The sequence below is a fragment of the Colletes latitarsis genome, chromosome 13 (genome assembly GCF_051014445.1).
Source record: "Colletes latitarsis isolate SP2378_abdomen chromosome 13, iyColLati1, whole genome shotgun sequence".
Lineage (NCBI taxonomy): Eukaryota > Metazoa > Arthropoda > Insecta > Hymenoptera > Colletidae > Colletes > Colletes latitarsis.
The window spans coordinates 9382471-9406054 of NC_135146.1; the positions used below are offsets into that span (position 1 = coordinate 9382471).

Below are 23584 nucleotides of genomic sequence, written 5' to 3' on the forward strand. Positions count from 1 at the left end.
TGGACATCAGCCCCTATAACTCTGCCAAATTTCATTCAAATCCCAGGTTGACAGGTCATGTCCTCCCCTTATCAGTTGTTTCGTGAACGAGAAGGGAAGATTCACGTTTCTTCCTTATCGACTTCCACGAAATGGTCCGAAGTGCATTCGCGCTCACTTCGGGCAACTTCGGTGAATCGAGAGAGAGGGTTAGTGTCAGTTTGTCTTTGTCGACTCTCCGAAACTGTACGAGCTCACTTACGCGTGATGTGGCATAGTGTACGGAAGTGCACCGGTGCACCGAGGGCTTCGTCTGACGTCACTGCAGGTGGCATGATTGACGGTCTTGTGATTCGTGCTAGTGAACCTTGTGGTCTAACAAGTTGCAATTGTCATCGACGAAGATTGTGTCGTTGAACAAAATCTGAAACGATGACAAATAGATAAAATAACTTCAACAGGTATTCCATGTAAGTCACTCAATCCATGTATCGAATATTTAAACATAGTTTTTGTTCTCCGAGCGAACAATTCTACCAATCATATCAATTTCCATCGCCACGTCTGTCTTTTTATTAAATATTTTCGTTGGTTATTATTGACACGTACATAACCTATAAATATTTGACATATGTATGTCGTTTCTTTCAGAAATAGAATTCTCAATTGTTTCTTTATTAATTTCGTTGGAGAAATTGGCAATTTTCATAACTGAATTTCAATTTTAATTTGTTATTCCGAGCATAGGGAGGTTTTTAGTACACAGAGAAACTTCCTTAGGTTGTAAACTAAATTTCAACAAAAAATATAGAAGATAATGATTAGAAAATAAAGTGTTTTGAAACTAAATTGTGCACAGAAAGTAGGCGAAGGATGGCATTTCCACCATTGGTGAGCTCTACGCCACCTCCGCTGGACAATTTTGGGGACTCCGAGGAAGATGAATTTGGCGATTTCACAACCGGAGGCTTAGATGGTAATAACCATGCGTCCATCAATTATTTGTAAACCTAAACCATTACGTTTCAGGACTGTCCGTGTCATCGGATTCACCACAGAAACTTGTCACACCTGTTCAGACACCTGTAGCGTCTCCAAAAGTGAACGGAATTCCAGAAACAAAGGGCTCTCAGACTAGTTTGGTATCGAAAGCACCCAGTCCAGAAGATCTTTTGATTCTGGAGAGAACGGAAAATGTTATAGGTGAAATTAAACTTAAAACAGAAGTCAAGTGCACGAATGACGGAGAAAACACTGACAACATAGAAAATAGTTTTGTGGAAAATAAATTAGAAGCTTCGTCCAATAATTTGGACGAAATAGAACCTTTAAGTCTTGACTTAGGGGATCCGACTGCAGGTCCAGACACAGTACAACCTCTGAACCAAAATTTCTACGACTACGAACAATTTGAGTCACAGAACTGGATATCGAGTACGGAAGCTCCAAAAACCAGCTACTTGGAGCTTCAAGATACCGAAGAAACTTCCAATGATTCCACGTGTAAAGTAGAAAACGAAAATTCTGAAGTGAAAAGTGTGTTACAATTGGAGGTTGGCGAGTATGTGGATACTGAATCCATCGATGAGAATACGAGGGACGAATTAGTCAGTCAAGCAAAAATAGAGTCTGAGAGTGAAAATGTTAACGTCGAAAGTAATTTACCATTGTGCTCATCGGTAACAGAGCCTAGCGACTCCAAGCCTTTTTGTTCAGAGTCTCAAGATTCTTCAGCCGGAACTAGCAAAAACAAAAACGAAGCAATAGAAGATGACGACTTCGGGGATTTCACGAACTTCTCTGACCAGGGTCAGCTGGAAAAGATCGACGTAGTGAAATTACCTGAGAGGGACGATGACTTTGGTGACTTCAGTGATTTCGAGCAACCAGTGGCGGAAGGTTTCAGTCTGAAAGAGTCGATATCTCGAATAGAAAATAAGAATGTAAGTTCGTTTCGCTGATTAATTTGACAGATTTAAATTTTGCATCGCAAAAATTATCTCTAGGCTGCCAACAAGATAGAAGATATAATTGCAACGCTGTTTCCAAACAATTTGGAGCGATGCGAAATCCAAGTTCAGTCTTTGATAAGTCAGACAGATGGTGTTTGGCAGAGCGTCAAGAGTGTGGAGGAAACAAATGCTTTGACGTATCAATGGGCAAATAGCACGAGCAATAATATGCTCTTGAACTCCCTAGGCATCGACTCTCGTAACATAGTGAGTAAAATTAGTTTGTGTTAGGATTAATTACTAATAGTTGCAGTTGCTTTCAGTTGTTCGGGCCTAGGTGGAACCCTAATGTACCTAGATTCGCTGCGAACCTTGGCTTCACTCCCCTGGAACCCATCAAAGCCACCACAGATGTTCAACCTACAGCTACAATTAATTCCAACTGGGCGCAGAGTTCGATCCAGATGGAAGTAAGCATTTTTGTTAATCGATGTTTTGTTAGAAGAAAAGATGATTGAACTTCATTTGTAATTTATGATAATGAAACTCCATTAGGAAGTACCTGCTGCGCAATTCGATTGGAATAGTTCTGGGCTTGTTAACCCTTTAGAAGCTAGTAAGTATCAAACACAACTTTTATGTTCGTATTGCTACTTCGTTTCTGTATTACTAATGCTTCTTTTCACAATATTTTGTCAATACAAAAGAATTTTCATTGATGCTATAGTTTTTAGGGAATTTGAGTGAATTTTGTTTCTTGGGAGTTTTTTAAATGGAAAATACTGTTTATTGAGTGTACAAAGAATATTCCCTTTTTAATATTGTAATATTATGCAAGAGGGTTGAAATACTAAAAAATTGTGAATATTTACACATATATACTGTAAATTTCACCGCTCTTTATCAATTCTTTTGCTTCGACAATACTTCCATTAATTTGTTCCTGTAGTGTCGTGCATAGCTATAGCAGCGTTTCAATTTTTCAACGTTTCAGACTTTTAAACTGGAATGCGAACAAATTGTACAATAAAGAACAAGCTTTATAAAAGTTCTATGTAACTAAATCATTAATAGTTTGATTTATTACTGATTTCTGGGGCTCTTTTTAATTAAAAAATAAATTTCGACATCCTGGAAAATTGCTTTCTCAGCTGCGTTACATTTAACAGAAAACTTCCAACAAAACTTCTATAAAAGCCAATATTTATCGCACGTTTTCAAATCGTACAACTATTTATCTTTCATTTCGACTTGAAAGTTCAAAACGTTGAGAAGCTTGTGCACAAAGTGTACTAATGACTGGGTAAATGTTTGACGAACCCTGCGATCTAGGTGGTGGGTTATCCGCTCTTCTACCTCTGGACTTTCTGTGTCCCTTCGATCCCCTGTTAACGTCCCACAGTTCCGTCAACTCTGAATCCTATCGTCGACCAAGTAGCGCCAGGAATCCTAATCGTAAGTGTTTCGCTTGGTATATCCGTAACAGTAGATTAGAAGTTCTCGAAAGCATTCTTTTCACTACAAGTATCGTCCTTCCACGAGAAGAAGGTACCATGTGTTTGCATCCCCACTCCTGTTGCAGTCCGCTGATTGGCTGTCATCGATCTTCGTCACCGTTCTCGACCAATGCCTGTGAGTCAGCTGACTGCAGCAAGAGTGGGGATGTAAACACACTGTGCCTTCTTCTCGTGGAAGGACGATACACGAACGTTTATAATTATTAAAAAAATTGTATGCATTGCTAGTTTATCGTTTAAATTGACTCCCTCGAGAATATCTTTAAAATCGCTGATGATACTACAAAATGTTTTGGACTAATAGTTCAAGAATTATAACAGACTAAAGTGAAATAATTTAGTGAATTTTAAGGTGTTATAACTCGAACTATTAGGTTTGGGGCATAAATACTGCCTTTTCACGAGAAGGCGCAGCGTGTTTACAACCCCACTCTTACTGCAGTCCGTTGATTGGCTGTCACCGATCTTCGTCACCATTCTCAACTAATGCCTGTGAATCAGCTGACTGCAACAGGAGTGGGGATGTAAACACACTGTGCCTTCTTCTCGTGGAAGGACGATACATGAACGTTTATAATTATTAAAAAAATTGTATGCATTACTAGTTTATCATTTAAATTGACTCCCTCGAGAATATCTTTAATATCGCTGATGATACTACAAAATGTTTTGGACTAATAGTTCAAGAATTATAACAGTCTAAAGTGAAATAATTTAGTAAATTTTAAGATGTTATAACTCGAACTATTAGGTTTGGGGCATAAGTACTGCCTTTTCACGAGAAGGCACAGCGTGTTTACATCCCCACTCTTACTGCAGTCCGCTGATTGGCTGTCATCGATCTTCGTCACAGTTCTCGACCAATGCCTGTGAGTCAGCTGACTGCAACAGGAGTGGGGATGTAAACACACTGTGCCTTCTTCTCGTGGAAGGACGATACTGTCTACGAACTTCAGAGTCAGTATTAAAAACATTTCTTCAACGTAACAGATACCTCAGAAGTGAGCGTCAATCGAGAACGGAGCAGTTCAGTGTCAAAAGCAGAGACCGAGTGTCTGGAAAATGAAGCTTCGAAGACGCAGAAACGCTTGCAGCCTTCGAAAATGATAGAACCGTTGCCAGGACCGCGCGTGGTGGAATGGAAAAGAAAGGCGGAACCCGACTCAGGCCACAAAATTAGGAACAGTGTCCAGAGAAGCGTTCCGATAGAGAAATCCTTCTTACAAACTGAAAAACAGTTTGTGTCGAGTGAGAAATCGAGTTTAGCGGATGTTTATCGTGGAAAGTCGGCGAACAAGAGGTCCGCAGAGCACGTGGTGGTGGACAGATTTGGTCGAGTGATGCAGATCCAACCGGAAACCACGCGAGTACTCAATAGACTTCCGGATCTCTCCTTCTTGAGCGCCAGGACTCTGTTACTGGATCGTGAGCACAAGCAGATGGCTTGTGAACTGGGAGTCGCGAGTCGCAAGATGCCTGGCTGAGTAACGTCGGTCTGAGCGCGAGTTTGGAAGGTCTGGATATCCCTGGATAGATCTAGTGGATGCATCGACGTGCAGTAGAAACGAAGGAGAAAAGACGTTCCGTTAAACCTTTCAAACCCGCGCTTGGACCGACCCAGCTTCCTCCCCTTTCAACACACAGAACTGCTGAAGTATTCGATAAAGTAAAATATTCTGCACCATGTGCATTAAGGTAGGACTTTTCTCGAGAAAGGAAGATTCTCGTGACAATATTGCCTGTAAACAGCGTTTCTCAAAGAACTATATTGTACAGCAGAATGTATTACGATTAAAAGCCCAAATTGTTTGGCATTTACTGTAATTAGTAGCGTTACAATATTTTGCAAATTCTTTTAAGAAGAATTACAACGTACAGTGCATTCTTTGTTGATATTTGTTTTTCTTATTTAAAGATATCTATGTTTATGTCATTTAATACGAACATTACTAATTCGTTTTCGAAGGAAATATTTATATCTATTAAAATATCTTAACGAAGCATTCGTATATACTTGATTATGGCATTTTACAATAGAACGTGCTACCAGAGAATGAAAAAAGCCATTTGCTTCATAGAGTTACTCTAATTACACTATTTTCTATCTCTTTAACTAAGACACTGATTGAAGCCTAAACAATTGGAACAATAAAAATTTTCTATTAGTTTCTCGCTACTGTCCAGAATAGTACAAAAATCTTATTGTATTTCTTGTTTGCAGTAACAAAGTTTTTCTCTGAAAGTCGAATAACAAGAAATTCTTTAAGAAAACCAACTTATCGTTAAACAATGTTAAAAAGTCTCTAGGAGATCCATGAGAATGCTAATTCTGTAAACTGTGAATACAATTTTCCCAGAAAACAGTTTAAATTGAAACTTTGTAAAATGTAAATACAGTTTAAATTGAAAATTTGTAAAATGTGAATACAGTACCATTCTTCCATGAAAAGAAGGCTCACATCCCCACTCCTGTAGCAGTCCACTGACTCACAGGTATTGGTCGAGAACGAAGATCGGTGACAGCCAATCAGCGGACTGCATCAAGAGTGGGGATATAAACACGCTGTGCCTTTCATGGAAGAACGACACTGTAGAAAACAGTTCAAATTGGAAATTAGAAAACTAATACAATATTCTTAGAAAATACTTTTAAAATGTATTAAAATTTACTGATTTAATTATACTTTGTTTATTAATATTCTTCATTGAAATAGTCTGCGCAAAGTCGAAGTTTGAGAAACGCTGCTCTACGAGGTTAATTTTCTTTCAGTTTGCACAAGAGGTTTTGTTCACGAAATAGAGTCATAATATTCCGTCGTTTAATCCTGCAATGTTAAAAGTTTCTTTCCTGTGAAAAATAATCTATGATTTCAGTCATCGTAACTGCAAACATTGCTAAGAAAATGTTATACCGATGTCTCGTAAACCTGTCACTGTTTACTTAGATTTATTAGCAAAAGAGTTCGCTCGATTTCAAAGCTTAATTTAGAATTTATAAGGTGATGGTAATTTATAAGGTTTTTAATTTCATAAATCATTTCCAGGCGATACCAAAAATGAACATATTTCAACATTTTCCTTTCTCTTAATTTCTTTGCGTAAACTATCTGTAATCAAAATATGTAGACCAATTTATAGTTTACATAGTTCGTAACGAATATTCAGTGCAAGTGAGTTTGCGTTTCGCCAGTCATATTTTCAGACTCTATTCCGTGGACAAGCGCGAAACAGTGGTGCAGCCAGAAGATATGTAAATATGTGAAACAAGCCATCAAGTTGCTAGTATTAAAATAATTGGAAACGGAGTCTAAAAAAAATTTCTTTCGTTCGTAAATGTCCAATACAAGCATTATAAATTTAACCCCTTGCACTATTTTTACGAGTTTCACTCTTGATGAAAATTTTAGGTCGAACTCGAATAACACGAGTCTGACTCGTAATCGACATTTCGAGCTAAACACGAATATCGCGAGTCGAACTCGTAAATATCGATATTTCGTCGATCGATATATCGTGTTTCGAGTTGGTGTATGGTGTATGGGTTAGGTATGGCTTCTTCTGAATTTCAGCGTAGCGCAAGGGGTTAATTTGCAACTTTACTTTTATTAGAGTAACAAACAATTCATTTTGCACAAGAAGACCAATTCATATCAGTAAAACGTTTTCATATCGTTCCATTGATACATCAGATTTGACATTTGTTCGAATTATAAATATTCTATCCAGTATACCAGTTATTTTATAGGATTTCTAATGAAAACTAGTCTTACTAAAAATTTAAAAACCTTAGATGGATTTTAAGATATGTAGGAGGTTCGAATGCCAGTTGTCGCATTAATTCTGCATCGTTGTACAGGAAACTTAGGAAAAGAGCGAAACGGTGATCATTCCCCGAGTACTATTATACTATTACTATTGTAACTTGTGTGCGCAGCGAATAATAATAGTTAGTCTCATTTACATCATCAGAAATTGTGTGTTTGCGCTCTCTGGCCGCGCCACAGATGCAAGTAATGTTGAATACGATAGATTTAACATTAGCATTGCATTCGAAGAGAATTGTAATAAATGTAGTGCAAACTTAAAAGAATAATTGTAAAGCGGAATTGTAGATACCGTTCGAGTATTCAGAATTTGGTGGAAGACTTGGAAATAGAAACCATTGGTACAATATTTGATAATCTTTTTAGTTTAGAGTTTATTATAGAATAACGATTCCAAGCTGGTTTGTTAGAAGGAATTTGTTGAATTGAAAACTTGAGAGAATGTGAGACGATTACGGAGAACATTCTAACGTAATACATATTATTTATGAGTATATGCATACATTGTAACTTTTATTTGAAATCTTAACTCCTTGACGTATGAATTAATTACAAGTAATTTTTCAAATATATACTATTTAATTTTGTTCATCAATATGTGTATTTTGCTGTAAATAGCATTGTACAGAGCATAACTATACCATTGATTGGAATTGTTCAGTGTATTCTGGATAAATAATGGCTTTCAAGTATAGTTTGTTCAAATTACATTGATTTAAAATGTAATACAACTGGTAAAAGTGATTAGTTTGAATTAAATTATAAGAGACACAGATTATAGTGGCAAACACTTTATAACGACTGTTTAAAATAGAAATCTTGAAGCGTTATCACACTGGGTAATTTTGGTGTATGAACATGTGAAAGTTGTTCTTTTCAAACAGAATTTTCAGAAAGGGATAAATCATTTTTTTGAATTAATTTTGATCGCAGAACGCTTTTGTTACAAATGAATATTTTCTTTGATATAAATTATAATGACTTTGTTTATAAAACTGAGTAGTATAAAAAAAAGTTTATGCTTGGACTTTTATTTTTCTTCTCGTGTTGTAAATTGGAAGTAAATAGAAGCGGTGTTTTTAAGTTCAAAGTGTAATAATATGTTAGTTGAACAAGATTTTATAGAATATTATTTTAGAAATTGTCGAAATGGAAAGTCTGAAAAAACTGAAAACCTTTTTAATACATATTTTTTAGACGATAGTGTCAATATTATATGTTTATCATTTTACAGTATTTTCGACGATATTAGTGTTATTCGAATCTTCAAAAGTATTAGGGTTTATTTATGATAAACATTCTAAAATGTGTCGCAGTTACGACCACCGGTGATTGACGCTTCGAGAAATGCAAGAAAAAGCAGATTACTGAATTATCGACGTGTATAGCTTAAGTTATCGACGTATATATCCTACGTTATCGACGTTATCATGATCGGTAAGTTATCTCTTGCCAATAATATTGGAAAGTGAAAATTACACAGAAATTTCACTATTAAATTTATTAAAGGATAGATTGCTGGAAAGAAGAATTAATTATATTCGAGTAATATTTCTAGAGTGAAGATATATGCCGTTTTTCTTTACTATCACAGAATTGGGATGCGTGGAAATGTGGTACGAAATTTATTAATAATATTCGATGGAATTGAATAAATATTAAATTTGTGTGAATAGTTGGCGAAAGAACCTAAAACGTTAAAAATCTAAGAAGAATATGTGGAAACATACGGCTCGTCGTGTAAGTATAAATGGACCTTAGCAACTTTTTGAACTTCGTTTAAACAATAAATTTTAGATTATATTGAAGATTTTAAAGGTTATAATTAATGTTACATTATCATTAATATTATGACTGAGATTTACATTGTTTGGACGATCAATAAATTTTTAAAATCAAAATTTTGTGTAATTTTTATATTTCAATATACTGTAAATATCGAAGAAGTCTCGTTAACAAGCTCGATCAGTCTTCGTTCGACGATTATAGTATTCGTAACACTAATATTTTCTTTAATAATAATAGTAGTGGTTTTTAATGTATAGTGTACACTTAAATTAGAAAGTAAAAATTACAGAAAATTTTCTCAAAAGATTTATCAAAGGTAAGATTGCTAGAAAGAAGTAATTATATTCGAGTAACTTTTGAGATTTTTCTTTGGAATCGTAGGATTGAGATGGAAATTTATTAATAATATTGGAATGTCTGATTAAACTAAATGAATAAATGTTAAATTTCTACTTATTAGTCGTCAAAAGTTCGCGTGAATAGTTAGCGATCGCAGGCATCGCTATACGTCAGTCGGAGTCGCGCACCGACTGGTACGGCCAGGTACCAAATGCCACAAGGTCACCACTCGGTGTGCCCATGCGCACTGACGAACAAGATGGAGGGGGAGAAGACCTTTATTGTGAAGCTTTGCACCCGTGAGCTACGCAACCAATGAACAGTGAAATAACAGGTGAAAGAACACACGCGTCGCGAAGACGCTGCGCTGTTCCCGGCGGGAATAAATTTTTCTAAATTGTCCACCGCTTACTAAGAATTCAAATGATTCACGAACCTTCTCCGCGACGGCGCGTCGTGGTACCGTGCGACCGGTATCTTCCATTTTTCCTCCAAACCGTAATAAATAATACCAACACGATCTCTAACGATTCCTTCTGCATTTAAGTCGCACGTAGACTCCCAAATTTTAACATTAATCGATCGATTCACCTTTTATGTACTTCATTTACGCAATGGCGAGCCAATTATTCGCTGAATCAACTGTTCCCTTTTTTATCGTCTTGAGCAATGCTATAGCCATTGCATATGCGCGTATACATGATAAAATTATCGATTCGATCATTTTTGACAGTGGAAATAAATTGTAAAAGTATTTCTACTTTACAAATTGTTACAAGGAAGAATTATAAATCTGCGTTTTAGTGATTTTTTAAGAGGAACGCAGATCAAGGGAGCTTAATTCCTTCAAATTTCACGTCAATTGACAAAAAATAAGTTTCTAGCTTCAGCATTGTATCTCTGAGTACCCAAGCTTCCACGTATCATTCGTGGTTCGGAAATCTCATAAACAGTTTATCCACTAAACTGGCAGGGGTTGTAACGCAGAATTATCAGCCATCTTGAAGGTCTATCCCAAGTCAATTGCCTTAACTATTAATGATTCTGGTCGTGCTTGATTTGCAACTCATTCGACTCTCTTTACTCAACGTGTTAAAGTTGTGTTTGGTCAGAATGAGCTCGACTGCGTCTAAGTTCATTGCACCGTGAACCGAAGTAGTCGTCCAGTTGTTGGAGAACAACTAAGTTTTCGATCTGCCCAAGGACAGAAAGACCCATTTCAACTTTATACCCCCCAAACTTAGCCAGTTAAAATAGTTACCAGTTAAGTATAGATTAAGTCATTATTTAGAAACTTGTGGCGTTGCTTTCCGTGCTCGCCGCTAGAGGGGTCGCGCTCTCACAAGCGCTCGATCAACCCTCGGTTGTTATATATACAATCCTCGACCGCTCAGTCGTCTAAGGTAGGGTCTGCTTTTTCTGTCCTTCGAAATTCTCTGAGTTGCTACCTGCAGCAAAGCAAGCGCCACAAACTCAAAATTTAAAAAATTGTACTTTCCAATCATTTGTCATATGTATATTTATGTTAGTAGCCAGCTACTACGTCTTCGTAGAAATGGAGGATGCAATATGGCGATTGTCCATTGATGCAGACACGCTAACACATACAATATGTATAGGCAGAACTCAATTTAGTGGTAAGCAGTGGTTTTTGCAAATATCTTAAAAACTAAATCCGATTCTTTCGAATATTTATTTAAAATATTGTCCTTCGTAGCATATTTAAAATGAAGAGGGGCACCAAAAGAGTTACCCACCCCCCTTAGTAACTACGAAAATTTGAGGCTTGAACCTTTAACATTACCGCACAGCGCTGACCAAGATGTTTGTACTGTTTGGTCGAAATATGTTGTCACGTAGAATAAACAACAGATATCTTACAGTAAATAAGAGGCTTGTCTCCGACAAAATGGAGGCAATTAACGGAAGATACAACAGAAAATTTAGGGTACAGAAATTCTCATTTCCTCGTGTTCAAATTTGTTTTACCAATATTGGAGTAGTTTCTCTGTTTTTTAATTTAGCAAAATTTTATAAAAGATTTGTTAAATTCTGCGGCAGAATTTCGAAATGATTTTGTTTACCGGCGTCGTGCTTGGAAGGAATTTGAGGAAATGCAAATGAAGGTCAGGAAGATTTCAGGTCTGTTAGGATGGCAGAAGGAGCCATGAAAGCTTCGAGGGGACGATGTTCCACGGGTCAGGTAAGTTTATTTTGTTTACGTTCATTTCCGGCGAGTATGTTTCCAGGAACAGGTAGAAAAAGAGCCACGTATTTATGGTCGAATGTCTGCGGAATAGTGTCAGATATATTAAAGTATTCCAAAAGATCTTGAAATCACTAAACAAATTTGTCGATTGGGTAAATAAAAAAGTGACATAATAAATAATTCGCTGAAATATTAACAACTTGTTGCAATCCACCAATTGCAAATTCAAAAGAAATTTAATAAGGAAAATGGAAGGATTTAAGTTTAATTAGGGCAAAATTCGAAGCACAAAGCATGGATTATCTAAAAATTCTTTTTCTATCCTAAATAAGTTTTCTTTGTGACTTTTTCTTTTTAAACCGTACATTTATAATGGAAATTGTATCAGCTAGAGGTTCCATTGAAAAAAAGCGTTTCCGTAGCCGACGTCGTTCCAACCGTCCCGTTAATGCGAAAGAAACAGGTGGGTAAAAGTATATCCATTAATGGCGGCGCTTGAAAGTTAAGGTTTCGGTATTTTAGTTTTTTTTATTCGCGTATAGAATATTAAAAAGGAATCGGAATACCCCGTTTTAATGGGCAATGATTTCGTCCGTTACTGTGTCCAGTCTCGAAATGCCATTACAGGTACTTGCAGGACTCGTCACACGTGGTCCATAGGACCGTGCGCATGCGCAGTGATATTCCCAGGCGTAACCCTGCGCGAGAGAAGACTGCGCGCGACGGAGTCAGTCGTTCGCTGACCGCGGCCGCGTGAATCTTGTACGCGCGAGCCATGGACTGATCCGTTTCGAAAAATCGCCCTGGCGCGTTCGTTTTTCTCGACGGTTTCGTTTTTTCTTCTCGCGCCCGCCCCGAACGCCGTTCACGGACAAATATCACGCGTCGAGCGTATCTGTCGCCGTGTTGCAGAGTGTATCGGTTGAGATCCGGTCAAAAGGTTCGGGGGAATCCGTGCCGGCAGAACAGTGGAGAGAAAAATTGCAGTGCTAACCAGTGTGTAGTGAGAAGGACGGTGCGATGGCAGTGGCTGCGGGGCCACGCCGGCCACGCACGCTCCTCCTTGGTGATGAACTCGCTTCCGGGAATAGTTTCGGAACGAGACTGTGCACGGTCCTCGCCGGACTTCCGCTGATCCTCGTCTTCGTACAGGTCGCCGCCATCAGGCTCGGTATGTGTTCCTTTTTCCATTATAGATGTTATCCTTTGACACGAGAGTAACGTACTACGTACGTTGTTCTCGAAAAAGTAAACATTCGAGATGAGTGTTTGAACAAGTTTCCACTTAAAAAATGGCTTTTTTGGCAATTTTTCCAAGACACGCGATACTCTCATCAACGCTAGATTTATGGACCCTGTAAATCTCATATTTTAGGTTAGAGAATTCGAAAATATTTCCTAGGAATTTATGTTGGATTGACAATTTTAATTAGAAGAAAAGCCAGGTTTTAATGTAACGTGTGATACTGTTTTAACAGGAATTGTCGAGGCTTCTTTAGAAGATTTTTTAATTCGATGAGTTTCTAGCCTCGCAATACGTGTCAATAGCGATTCTATAAAGGACGCTTACACTCTCACTCGCCTTTGTTCCCCTGGATAAATGGAGATCCGTTTACTTAGGTGAACAAGAGGCAATTGAATCCCCCCCCCAATTCGTATGTAGTTTTGTACATATTTTGATTCAATTATTTTTGCATAGCTTCGTAAAGTTTCAACTTGTTCTTATCGGAAATTGTAACCATTCTTTCTTGAAGGGTTCAACTTTCAGTTGATAATCGAAGTTAGGGGTTTACTGTAGATTATACTATGATGCAATCGAGACAGTTACTTGTGTGATCCTTTTCAAGATCATTGCAGTACTCCCCAGTTCAAAGCTACATAAATTGTCTATTCATCCGCAAAAATCTTTGGTTGAATGTGAAAAAAAGAAATTCTTAATCAGTTCTTAATACAGTTTTAAAATTGTATTAATTAGTCCATGGAATATGATACTATTTTAAAGAATTTCTCTAACAAATAAAATAACTTACTAATATCTTTGCAATTAATTAATTAAAATAGCATTTAACTGGACACTGTCGGTAAGACTTGTTTCACACGAGGATAGTTGTGTGCGATCCAAGTATGATCGATTATCGATCGTACGTGTAATTTAATGAGAGCGTCCAGGCGGCGATTCTTTCGAAGTTTTTGACACGTATCCCCCACGCGGTATCACATGCAACTATAATCGTGCAAAAGAATCTCTGATTTTTTGTTACGTGTTTCCCATTAATCGATTAAAACAGTATTTCATGCAGAACTCGTGGTAACGTAGGCAAGTTAGGAGCATGATTTTTTTTTTGTTTAATTTTATTTGAGCTTTCAAATTTTAAATTGGGTCGATGATTGTAAGTTAATTAGAAATAAATAAATATATATACAGGGTGTCCGGACAACCATGGGAAAAATTTTAACGGGGGATTCTAGAGGCCAAAATAAGACGAAAATCAAGAATACCAATTTGTTAATGGAGGCTTCGTTAAAAAGTTATTAACGTTTAAAGTTTCGAAAGTACTGAATTTTTTTCTGGAAAATGCGCAAGATTTCGGGGGTACGTGTAATGACCAAAAATGATTGTAATTAACCCCCGCAACAGAAAATAATTTTTCCAAAACGATTTGAAATTTTTTTTTTTTCGTCGAAAAATCTCACACCTTCTCGAATTTTTTTCAAGAAAGTGAGTAGGATTTCGGGGGTATGTGTAATGACCAAAAATGATTGTAATTAACCCCTGTAACTAAATGTAATTTTTTTAGTATGATTTGAAATTTTTTAATTTCGTCGACAAAATCTCACACCTTCTCGAATTTTTTTCTAGAAAGTGAGTAGGATTTCAGGGTTATGTGTATTCACCAAAAATGATTGTAATTCAGCCCCGCAACCGATAATAATTTTTCCAAAACGATTTGAAACATTTCTTTTCGTCGAAAAATTTAGGCACCCAATTAGATTTTCAGTAAGGAATTTTTTTCTCGAAAATGCGTGGGATTTCGGGGGCATGTGTAATGACCAAAAATGATTGTAATTAACCCCTGTAACTAAATATAATTTTTTTAGTATGATTTGAAATTTTTTAATTTCGTCGACAAAATTTCACACCTTCTCGAATTTTTTTCTAGAAAGTGAGTAGGATTTCAGGGTTATGTGTATTCACTAAAAATGATTGTAATTCAGCCCCGCAACCGATAATAATTTTTCCAAAACGATTTGAAACATTATTTTTCGTCGAAAAATTTAGGCACCCAATTATTATAGATTTTCAGTAAGGAATTTTTTTCTCGAAAATGCGTGGGATTTCAGGGGTATGTGCAATGACCAAAAATGATTGTAATTAACCCCTATAACTAAATATAATTTTTTTAGTATGATTTGAAATTTTTTAATTTCGTCGACAAAATTTTACACCTTCTCGAATTTTTTTCTAGAAAGTGAGTAGGATTTCAGGGTTATGTGTATTCACCAAAAATGATTGTAATTCAACCCCGTAACCGATGATAATTTTTCCAAAACGATTTGAAACATTTTTTTTTCGTCGAAAAATTTAGGCACCCAATTAGATTTTCAGTAAGGAATTTTTTTCTCGAAAATGCATGGGATTTCGGGGGTATATGTAATGACCAAAAATGATTGTAATTAACCGCTGTAACTAAATATAACTTTTTTGTATGATTTGAAATTTTTTAATTTCGTCGACAAAATTTCACACCTTCTGGAATTTTTTTCTAGAAAGTGAGTAGGATTTCAGGGTTATGTGTATTCACCAAAAATGGTTGTAATTCAGCCCCGCAACCGATAATAATTTTTCCAAAAGGATTTGAAACATTTTTTTGTCGTCGAAAAATTTCGGCACCCCCTGTCGATTTTCCTTTGAAATTCGTTTTTCATTTTTGATAATTTTGTTTGACGCCCTGCGGAAAAGTTGTCTAATACTTTTTTGTAGGTACCCATGATCTCTATTTTAGAAAAAAGTTTCAATGAAATACATTCACTATTGTAGGAGTTATGGCTTTTTGAAAATTGGACCATTTTTATGGCGTTTTTCTCATTTTTCGGGGTCAAGGACCAACTTTTCGAATATTTTTCGATTTCCACATATTCTTGATTAAAATACGCGTCGCTTGCAATTTTGAACATTAAAATCCGTCAATCCGTTCAGGAGTTATGATGTTTTAATGATTTGCATGAAATCTCAGAGTAATTTTCTGGGTCAGATATTACATTTCCAGTAAAGAATTTTTTTCTCGAAAGTGAGTAGGATTTCGGGGGTATGTCTATTCACCAAAAAGTATTGTAATGGACGCCTGCAACTGAAAATAATTTTTTTGAAACGATTTAAAATTGTTTTTTTCTCCGAAAAATGTAAGCATCTAATTGAATTTTTTTTTCGAAAATGGTTAAGATTTCTAAGATATGTTTATTGACCAAAAACGATTGTAATGTACCCCTGCAACTAAAAATAATTTTTTTCAAATGATTCGAAATGTTTGTGTATATTCGATAAATCTATAAATAATTATATATGATCAGACCCTTAATATATTTTAATAGAAGTATATATGTAGATCTCAAGATTAATATAAAGGTTGTTTGACCACACCTGGGAAAAATTTTAATGGGGGATTCTACAGGCCAAAATGAAACGAAAATCAAAAATACCAATTTGTTGACGGAGGCTTCGTTAAAAAGCTAGTAATAATTAAATTAAAGAATTTCAAATCGTTCTGGAAAAATTATTTTCGTTTGCAGGGGTCGACTACAATCATTTTTGGTGAATAGACATACCCCGGAAATTCTACTCACTTTCGAGAAAAAAATTCGAATAGATACTGAAACTTTTAGACGAAATTAAAAAATTTCAAATCATATTAAAAAAATTATATTTATTTACAGGGGTTAATTACAATCATTTTTGGTCATTACACATACCCCCGAAATCCTACTCATTTTCTTGAAAAAAATTCGAGAAGGTGTGAAATTTTGTCGACGAAATTAAAAAATTTCAAATCATATTAAAAAAATTATATTTACTTACAGGGGTTAATTACAATCATTTTTGGTCATTACACATACCCCTGAAATCCCACGCATTATCGAGAAAAAAATTCCTTACTAAAAATCTAATTGGGTGCCTAAATTTTTCGACGAAAAAAAATGTTTCAAATCGTTTTGGAAAAATTATTATCGGTTACGGGGTTGAATTACAATCATTTTTGGTGAATACACATAACCCTGAAATCCTACTCACTTTCTAGAAAAAAATTCGAGAAGGTGTGTAATTTTGTCGACGAAATTAAAAAATTTCAAATCATACTAAAAAAATTATATTTAGTTACAGGGGTTAATTGCAATCATTTTTGGTCATTACACATACCCCCGAAATCCCACGCATTTTCGAGAAAAAAATTCCTTACTAAAAATCTAATTGGGTGCCTAAATTTTTCGACGAAAAAAAAGGTTTCAAATCGTTTTGGAAAAATTATTATCGGTTACGGGGTTGAATTACAATCATTTTTGGTGAATACACATAACCCTGAAATCCTACTCACTTTCTAGAAAAAAATTCGAGAAGGTGTGAAATTTTGTCGACGAAATTAAAAAATTTCAAATTATACTAAAAAAATTATATTTAGTTACAGGGGTTAATTACAATCATTTTTGGTCATTACACATACCCCCGAAATCCCACGCATTTTCGAGAAAAAAATTCCTTACTAAAAATCTAATTGGGTACCTAAATTTTTCGACGAAAAAAAAATGTTTCAAATCGGTTTGGAAAAATTATTATCGGTTGCGGGGCTGAATTACAATCATTTTTGGTGAATACACATAACCCTGAAATCCCACTCACTTTCTAGAAAAAAATTCGAGAAGGTGTGAAATTTTGTCGACTAAATTAAAAAATTTCAAATCATATTAAAAAAATTATATTTATTTACAGGGGTTAATTACAATCATTTTTGGTCATTACACATACCCCCGAAATCCCACGCATTTTCGAGAAAAAAATTCCTTACTGAAAATCTAATTGGGTGCCTAAATTTTTCGACGAAAAAAAAATGTTTCAAATCGTTTTGGAAAAATTATTGTCGGTTGCGGGGCTGAATTACGATCATTTTTGGTGAATACACATAATCCTGAAATCCTACTCAATTTCGAGAAAAAAATTCGAGAAGGTGTGAAATTTTGTCGACGAAAGTAAAAAATTTCAAATCATACTAAAAAAATTATATTTAGTTACAGGGGTTAATTACAATCATTTTTGGTCATTACACATACCTCCGAAATCCCACGCATTTTCGAGAAAAAAAATTCCTTACTGAAAATCTTATTGGATGCCTAAATTTTTCGACGAAAAACAAAAGTTTCAAATCGTTTTGGAAAAATTATTATCGGTTGCAGGGCTGAATTACGATCATTTTTGGTGAATACACATAATCCTGAAATCCTACTCAATTTCGAGAAAAAAATTCGAGAAGGTGTGAAATTTTGTCGACGAAAGTAAAAAATTTCAAATCATACTAAAAAAATTATATTTAGTTACAGGGGTTAATTACAATCATTTTTGGTCATTACACATACCTCCGAAATCCCACGCATTTTCGAGAAAAAAAATTCCTTACTGAAAATCTTATTGGATGCCTAAATTTTTCGACGAAAAACAAAAGTTTCAAATCGTTTTGGAAAAATTATTATCGGTTGCAGGGCTGAATTACAATCATTTTTGGTGAATACACATAACCCTGAAATCCTACTCACTTTCTAGAAAAAAATTCGAGAAGGTGTGAAATTTTGTCGACGAAATTAAAAAGTTGCAAATCATACTAAAAAAATTATATTTAGTTACAGGGGTTAATTACAATCATTTTTGGTCATTAAACATACCCTTGGAATCCCATGCATTTTCGAGAAAAAAAATTCCTTACTGAAAATCTAATTGGATGCCTAAATTTTTCGACGAAAAACAAAAGTTTCAAATCGTTTTGGAAAAATTATTATCGGTTGCAGGGCTGAATTACAATCATTTTTGGTGAATACACATAACCCTGAAATCCTACTCACTTTCTAGAAAAAAATTCGAGAAGGTGTGAAATTTTGTCTACGAAATTAAAAAATTTCAAATCATACTAAAAAAATTATATTTAGTTACAGGGGTTAATTACAATCATTTTTAGTCATTAAACATACCCCCGAAATCCCACGCATATTCGAGAAAAAAATTCGAGGTGTGAAATTTTTCGACGGAAAATGAAATTTCAAATCGTTTTGGAAAAATTATTTTCGTTTGCATATTTATAATTAAGTGACAATCATCGACCCAATTTAAAATTTGGAAGCTCAAACAAAATATTAGTTTATTATATATAAATTGTGGATTACATATTAATATATATTTATTGTATATGAAATATCTATTAATCTGTAAGTGAAAATCCCAAGGAATGGCTAACGGTTGGATTATGCTATTCTCGATCTAATTCTGGTGTTGCATACTAGCTAGTCGAGATTGCGGTCGTTTTTGTATCGAAGCATCACTATAGCTGCTTTCTCCCCCCACACATACACGCGCGCGCGCGCTAGTCGAGCGACTTATAGCGTGCTTTTCCTCGACTGTCCGACTTTTTAAAAATCCCACCTTGCTCGAGAATGCAGCTAACTAACGAATCGAGTTGAATTTACCGTTACCCCGTTACCGCGCGACTTCCATTTCACGTAATAAGATCCTAATCCCTAAGATTTAACACTTTGACTGCCGCGTCACCTATCGGTGACAGAACTTACCATTATGAACTTACGATTACTAGAAAAATCAATAGAATTTGTTACAGAAATAAGTACCGACACAAATTTTAGGTTATGTAACTTAAAATGGCCTAAAATAAAAATGTTACTTTCGCAGAATATTATTATTTGATCCGACAGTGAATAGTTATTAAAATTCCTTGAAATTAGAATTGTAATTGTATTTCAAAGAGAAGTCTCGTAAAAGTGTCGATTGATTAAATTGTAACGTTTTTTTGTCGTCTGATGAGGCTAGAGATATCAGTAGTCGTGTAATTGTCGATAGGTTTGCACCCGTCAGGAAATGAAACACGTATACGCATACTTTCGTTTCTCGAGCTCCGTGAGAAAGCATCGAGGACAAACAATCGCATAGAAACGAGGAAAGAGTTTTCACGAACGAGCAAGCACCATCTTTCGGGTTCTCGAAAAGTTTCGATCGGCTTGCCACACAGAAACGATACAAGTGAAACCGGTTCTCGCAAAGATTGCGTGGCCACGCGAATTCTTCTGTGTTTATTTCGTTTGCCGCCACAATCTTCCGAGCCTTCGTCACTTCTCCTTCAAACGGATTAGGGACTTGAGAAAACATGTCTCGACCGCCATCACAACTTCGTAAACATTACATTGCCCAAGCAAACATCCCTTAGTAATTCTTCACGGAAAATAATTACCCGAAAATATCGCGAAACCTTCTTTACCGACGAGATTTTTTTAAAAGAAATATCCTTCAGTAATCCTTCGTAGAAAATAACAATCCGAAATTATCGCGAAATCTTCTTTACCAACAAAGTTTTTTTCAAAGAATTATCAACGAACGGTTAAACACCTTAAATTGAATTTGAATTTCTTGCGACGTCATCTTTCCAAATGTATCAAATCGAAGAAAAGTATCGTTTGAGATGCAGTGTTTGTTAGGTTAGTTGTGCTTAATAATTTGTGAAAATGTTGATAAATTACGTTTTACACAATTGCAGCTTCAAGTCGAGTGATTAATACGATCGATAGCGCGATGGCGCGTCTAATGTTCCATCCACGGGTCTGGGAGTTTTATTGAGAAAGGAAAACCGGTTTTTCGAACTCGTAGTAAACATGAGAATGCTCCGAATTCTCGAGGATTCTCGTACCCAAAGTTCCTTCTAGCATTTCAGGGAATTTTCCAGTAAAATCATCGAAAAGACTCGAAACTTTCGGCCATTTTCAAAGTTTCGTTAACCTAGAAAACTTGTACACCTCCGCAGCGAACTGTGATTTCTTCACGGACAAAGGGAGGGGAACTTTCTCCGTCTTTGAACGAAGAAAGAAGGAATCAGAGCTTTGCAAACTCGCAAGCATCTCTCGAACGCGATCCATGGATTTCATCGACCCACTTCTCTGTTTCTCGTGCTAATAACTGTACCTGTTACCTCGGCCAGCTTATCGATCACAATGGCGATCTAAATCCTATGCAACGATAGTTATCGAACTCGAGAAATAGAATTTTTTGTAAATGGAATTGTTACTGTTTCTGTTAAAATTTCAATTAAGATGTTCGATCGATAATAGTTCACGAGTGTCTTGGACGATGGCGAGTTTAATGATTTTCTATCCGTGTACCGCTATCCTCTTGCGTATTCAGGAAATGTCGTTTCCTTTGACCTCGAAGAAAAAACGAAGCTCGTACATGTATCTATATACGTATGTATTTCATTTGCTTGGGTTTTTTTTACGTGGACATCATAGGGAGCGGATGGTTGCACGAAAGATTTATTGGAACGACCAATTTTTATCTGTAAATTGAGAAACTGAACTATACAGGGTGTTCGACTAACCATGGGAAAAATTTTAATGGGGGATTCTAGAGGCCAAAATATGACGAAAATGAAGAATACCAATTTGTTGATGGAGGCTTTGTTAAAAAGTTATTAACGTTTAACAACGTCGACAAATTTAGGCGCCAAATTAGATTTTGGGTAAAGAATTTTTTTCTCGAAAATGCGCAGGATTTCGGGGGTATGTCTAATCACCAAACATGATTGTAATTGACTCCTGTAAATAATTATAATTTTTTTAGAACGATTTGAAATTTTTTTTTTTCGTCGAAATATTTAGGCGCGAAATTAGATTTTCGGTAAAGAATTTTTTTCTCGAAAATGCGCAGGATTTCGGGGGTATGTATAATGACCAAAAATAATTGCAATTAACCCCTGTAACTAATTATAATTTTTCCAGAACGATTTGAAATTTTAGAATTTAATTGTTAATAACTTTTTAACGAAGCCTCTATTAACAAATTGGTATTCTTGATTTTCGTCTTATTTTGACCTCTAGAATCCTCCATTAAAATTTTGCCCATGGGTGACCCATCACCCTGTTTATACATATATGTATGTATGTATGTATATACAGGGTGTTCGGCCAACCATGGGAAAAATTTTAATGGGGGATTCTAGAGGTCAAAATATGACGAAAATGAAGAATACTAATTTGTTGATGGAGGCTTTGTTAAAAAGTTATTAACGTTTAAAGTTTCACCGGTACTGAATTTTTTTGTTGAAAATGCGCAGGATTTCGGGGGTATGTCTATTGACCAAAAATGATTCTAATCGACTTCTACAACCGAAAATAATTTTTTTAGAACGATTTGAAATTTTTTTTTCCGTCGAAAAATGTAAGCACCTACCCCCTATGGATTTTCCTAAAAATTTAGTTTCTCATTTTTAGTAATTTTGTTTGATGCCCTACGGAAAAGTTGTCTAATACTTTTTTGTAGGTACCCATGAGCTCTATTTCGAACTGAGATTTCATTGAAATATATTCACTATTGTAGAAGTTAAGGCCGTTTGAAAATCGGACCATTTTTTTGGGGATTTTCTCACTTTATGTGGTCAAGGAACAACTTTTTCAATATTATTAGAATTTCTACATATTCCTCACTAAAATACGCGTTATTTGCATTTTGAAACATTAAAATCCCCCAATCTGTTCAGAAGTTATGACATTATAAAGATTCGCATGTAATTTTGGGGGTGCATTTTTGGCCTCACATTAGATTTTCGGTAAAGAATTTTTTTTCTCGAAAACGCGCGGGATTTCGGGGGTATGTCTATTCACCAAAAATGATTGTAATTGACCCCTGTAAATAATTATAATTTTTTTAGAACGATTTGAAATTTTTTTTTTCGTCGAAATATTTAGGCGCAAAATTAGATTTTCGGTAAAGAATTTTTTTCTCGAAAATGCGCAGGATTTTGGGGGTATGTCTATTCACCAAAAATGATTGTAATTGACCCCTGTAACTAATTATAATTTTTTTAGAACGATTTGAAATTTTTTTTTCCGCCGAAAAATTTCACACCTTCTCGAATTTTTTTCTCGAAAGTGGATAGAATTTCGAAGGTATGTCTAATGACCCAAAATGATTGTAATTGACCCCTGCAAACGAAAATAATTTTTCCAGAACGATTTGAAATTTTTTAATTTAATTGTTAATAACTTTTTAACGAAGCCTCCATCAACAAATTGGTATTCTTCATTTTCGTCTTATTTTGGCCACTAGAATCCCCCATTAAAATTTTTCCCAAGGTTGACCGAACACCCTGTATATGTTCATAATTGTTCGTTGGTGTTCACGAGTGAAAACATCGAGGTTAGGTTCTCTCGAACGAGATTTAAACTTTGGCCGGCTGGAGACGTTGCCACACGAGCGTTATACACGGCACACGCATAACCGTAACACGATCCTATTTACTTCAAACGTTTTTACGAGCCTCCGGTTCACGGTCGGCGGACTCTCTGAACTCGTGAAAGGTTTGCAATCGCCGCTATGGATCAAGTTCAACAGTTTCAGTGGAACCTCCAAGGAACAAAGTTGATCTAGTTAATCAGAATCGGACGGGAGTGAAAATTATGCTGGAAACTCCAAGTAAAAATGTAGATTCGATTTGCTATTCAACCCCTTGACCGACGAGACACCTCGTGAGAATCTCGTGCACCAATATTTATCGTTTCTATAAACTTTTCTAAACTCGGTTTTAGAACTCTGTGACAGAATATGATTTCTTAGTAAGTTTGGTTAGTTTCTTTACATTTTAAAAATTCGTCCAACATAATTGGACACGAGTGAAAATTATGCTGGAAACTCCAAGTAAAAATGTAGGTTCGATTTGCTATTCA

The 23584-nt window shown here is 35.6% G+C and overlaps 2 protein-coding genes across 3 annotated transcripts in view; both read left to right on the forward strand.

Annotated features, from left to right (window-relative positions):
* Positions 1-265: 265 nt before the first annotated feature.
* Positions 266-7768, forward strand: Afti (aftiphilin). 2 transcript variants are annotated; one of them, XM_076780437.1, is made up of 8 exons: positions 266-449; positions 839-955; positions 1009-1922; positions 1986-2198; positions 2255-2401; positions 2487-2547; positions 3264-3386; positions 4439-7768. In XM_076780437.1, the coding sequence occupies exons 2-8, from the start codon at positions 853-855 to the stop codon at positions 4930-4932; spliced, it is 2055 nt and encodes a 684-aa protein (XP_076636552.1). In that variant the 5' UTR covers positions 266-449; positions 839-852; the 3' UTR covers positions 4933-7768. The 2 variants fall into 2 exon arrangements, with proteins under 2 accessions (XP_076636552.1, XP_076636554.1); XM_076780439.1 differs by lacking the exon at positions 3264-3386.
* A 4674-nt stretch (positions 7769-12442) lies between these two features.
* Mgl (low-density lipoprotein receptor-related protein megalin) overlaps positions 12443-23584 on the forward strand; it is a 68857-nt gene continuing 57715 nt past the window's right edge. Inside the window, exon 1 of the mRNA XM_076780907.1 lies at positions 12443-12779. Coding sequence (XP_076637022.1) covers positions 12629-12779 — 151 coding nt within the window. The 5' untranslated portion in view covers positions 12443-12628. The remainder of the gene's footprint in view (positions 12780-23584) is intronic.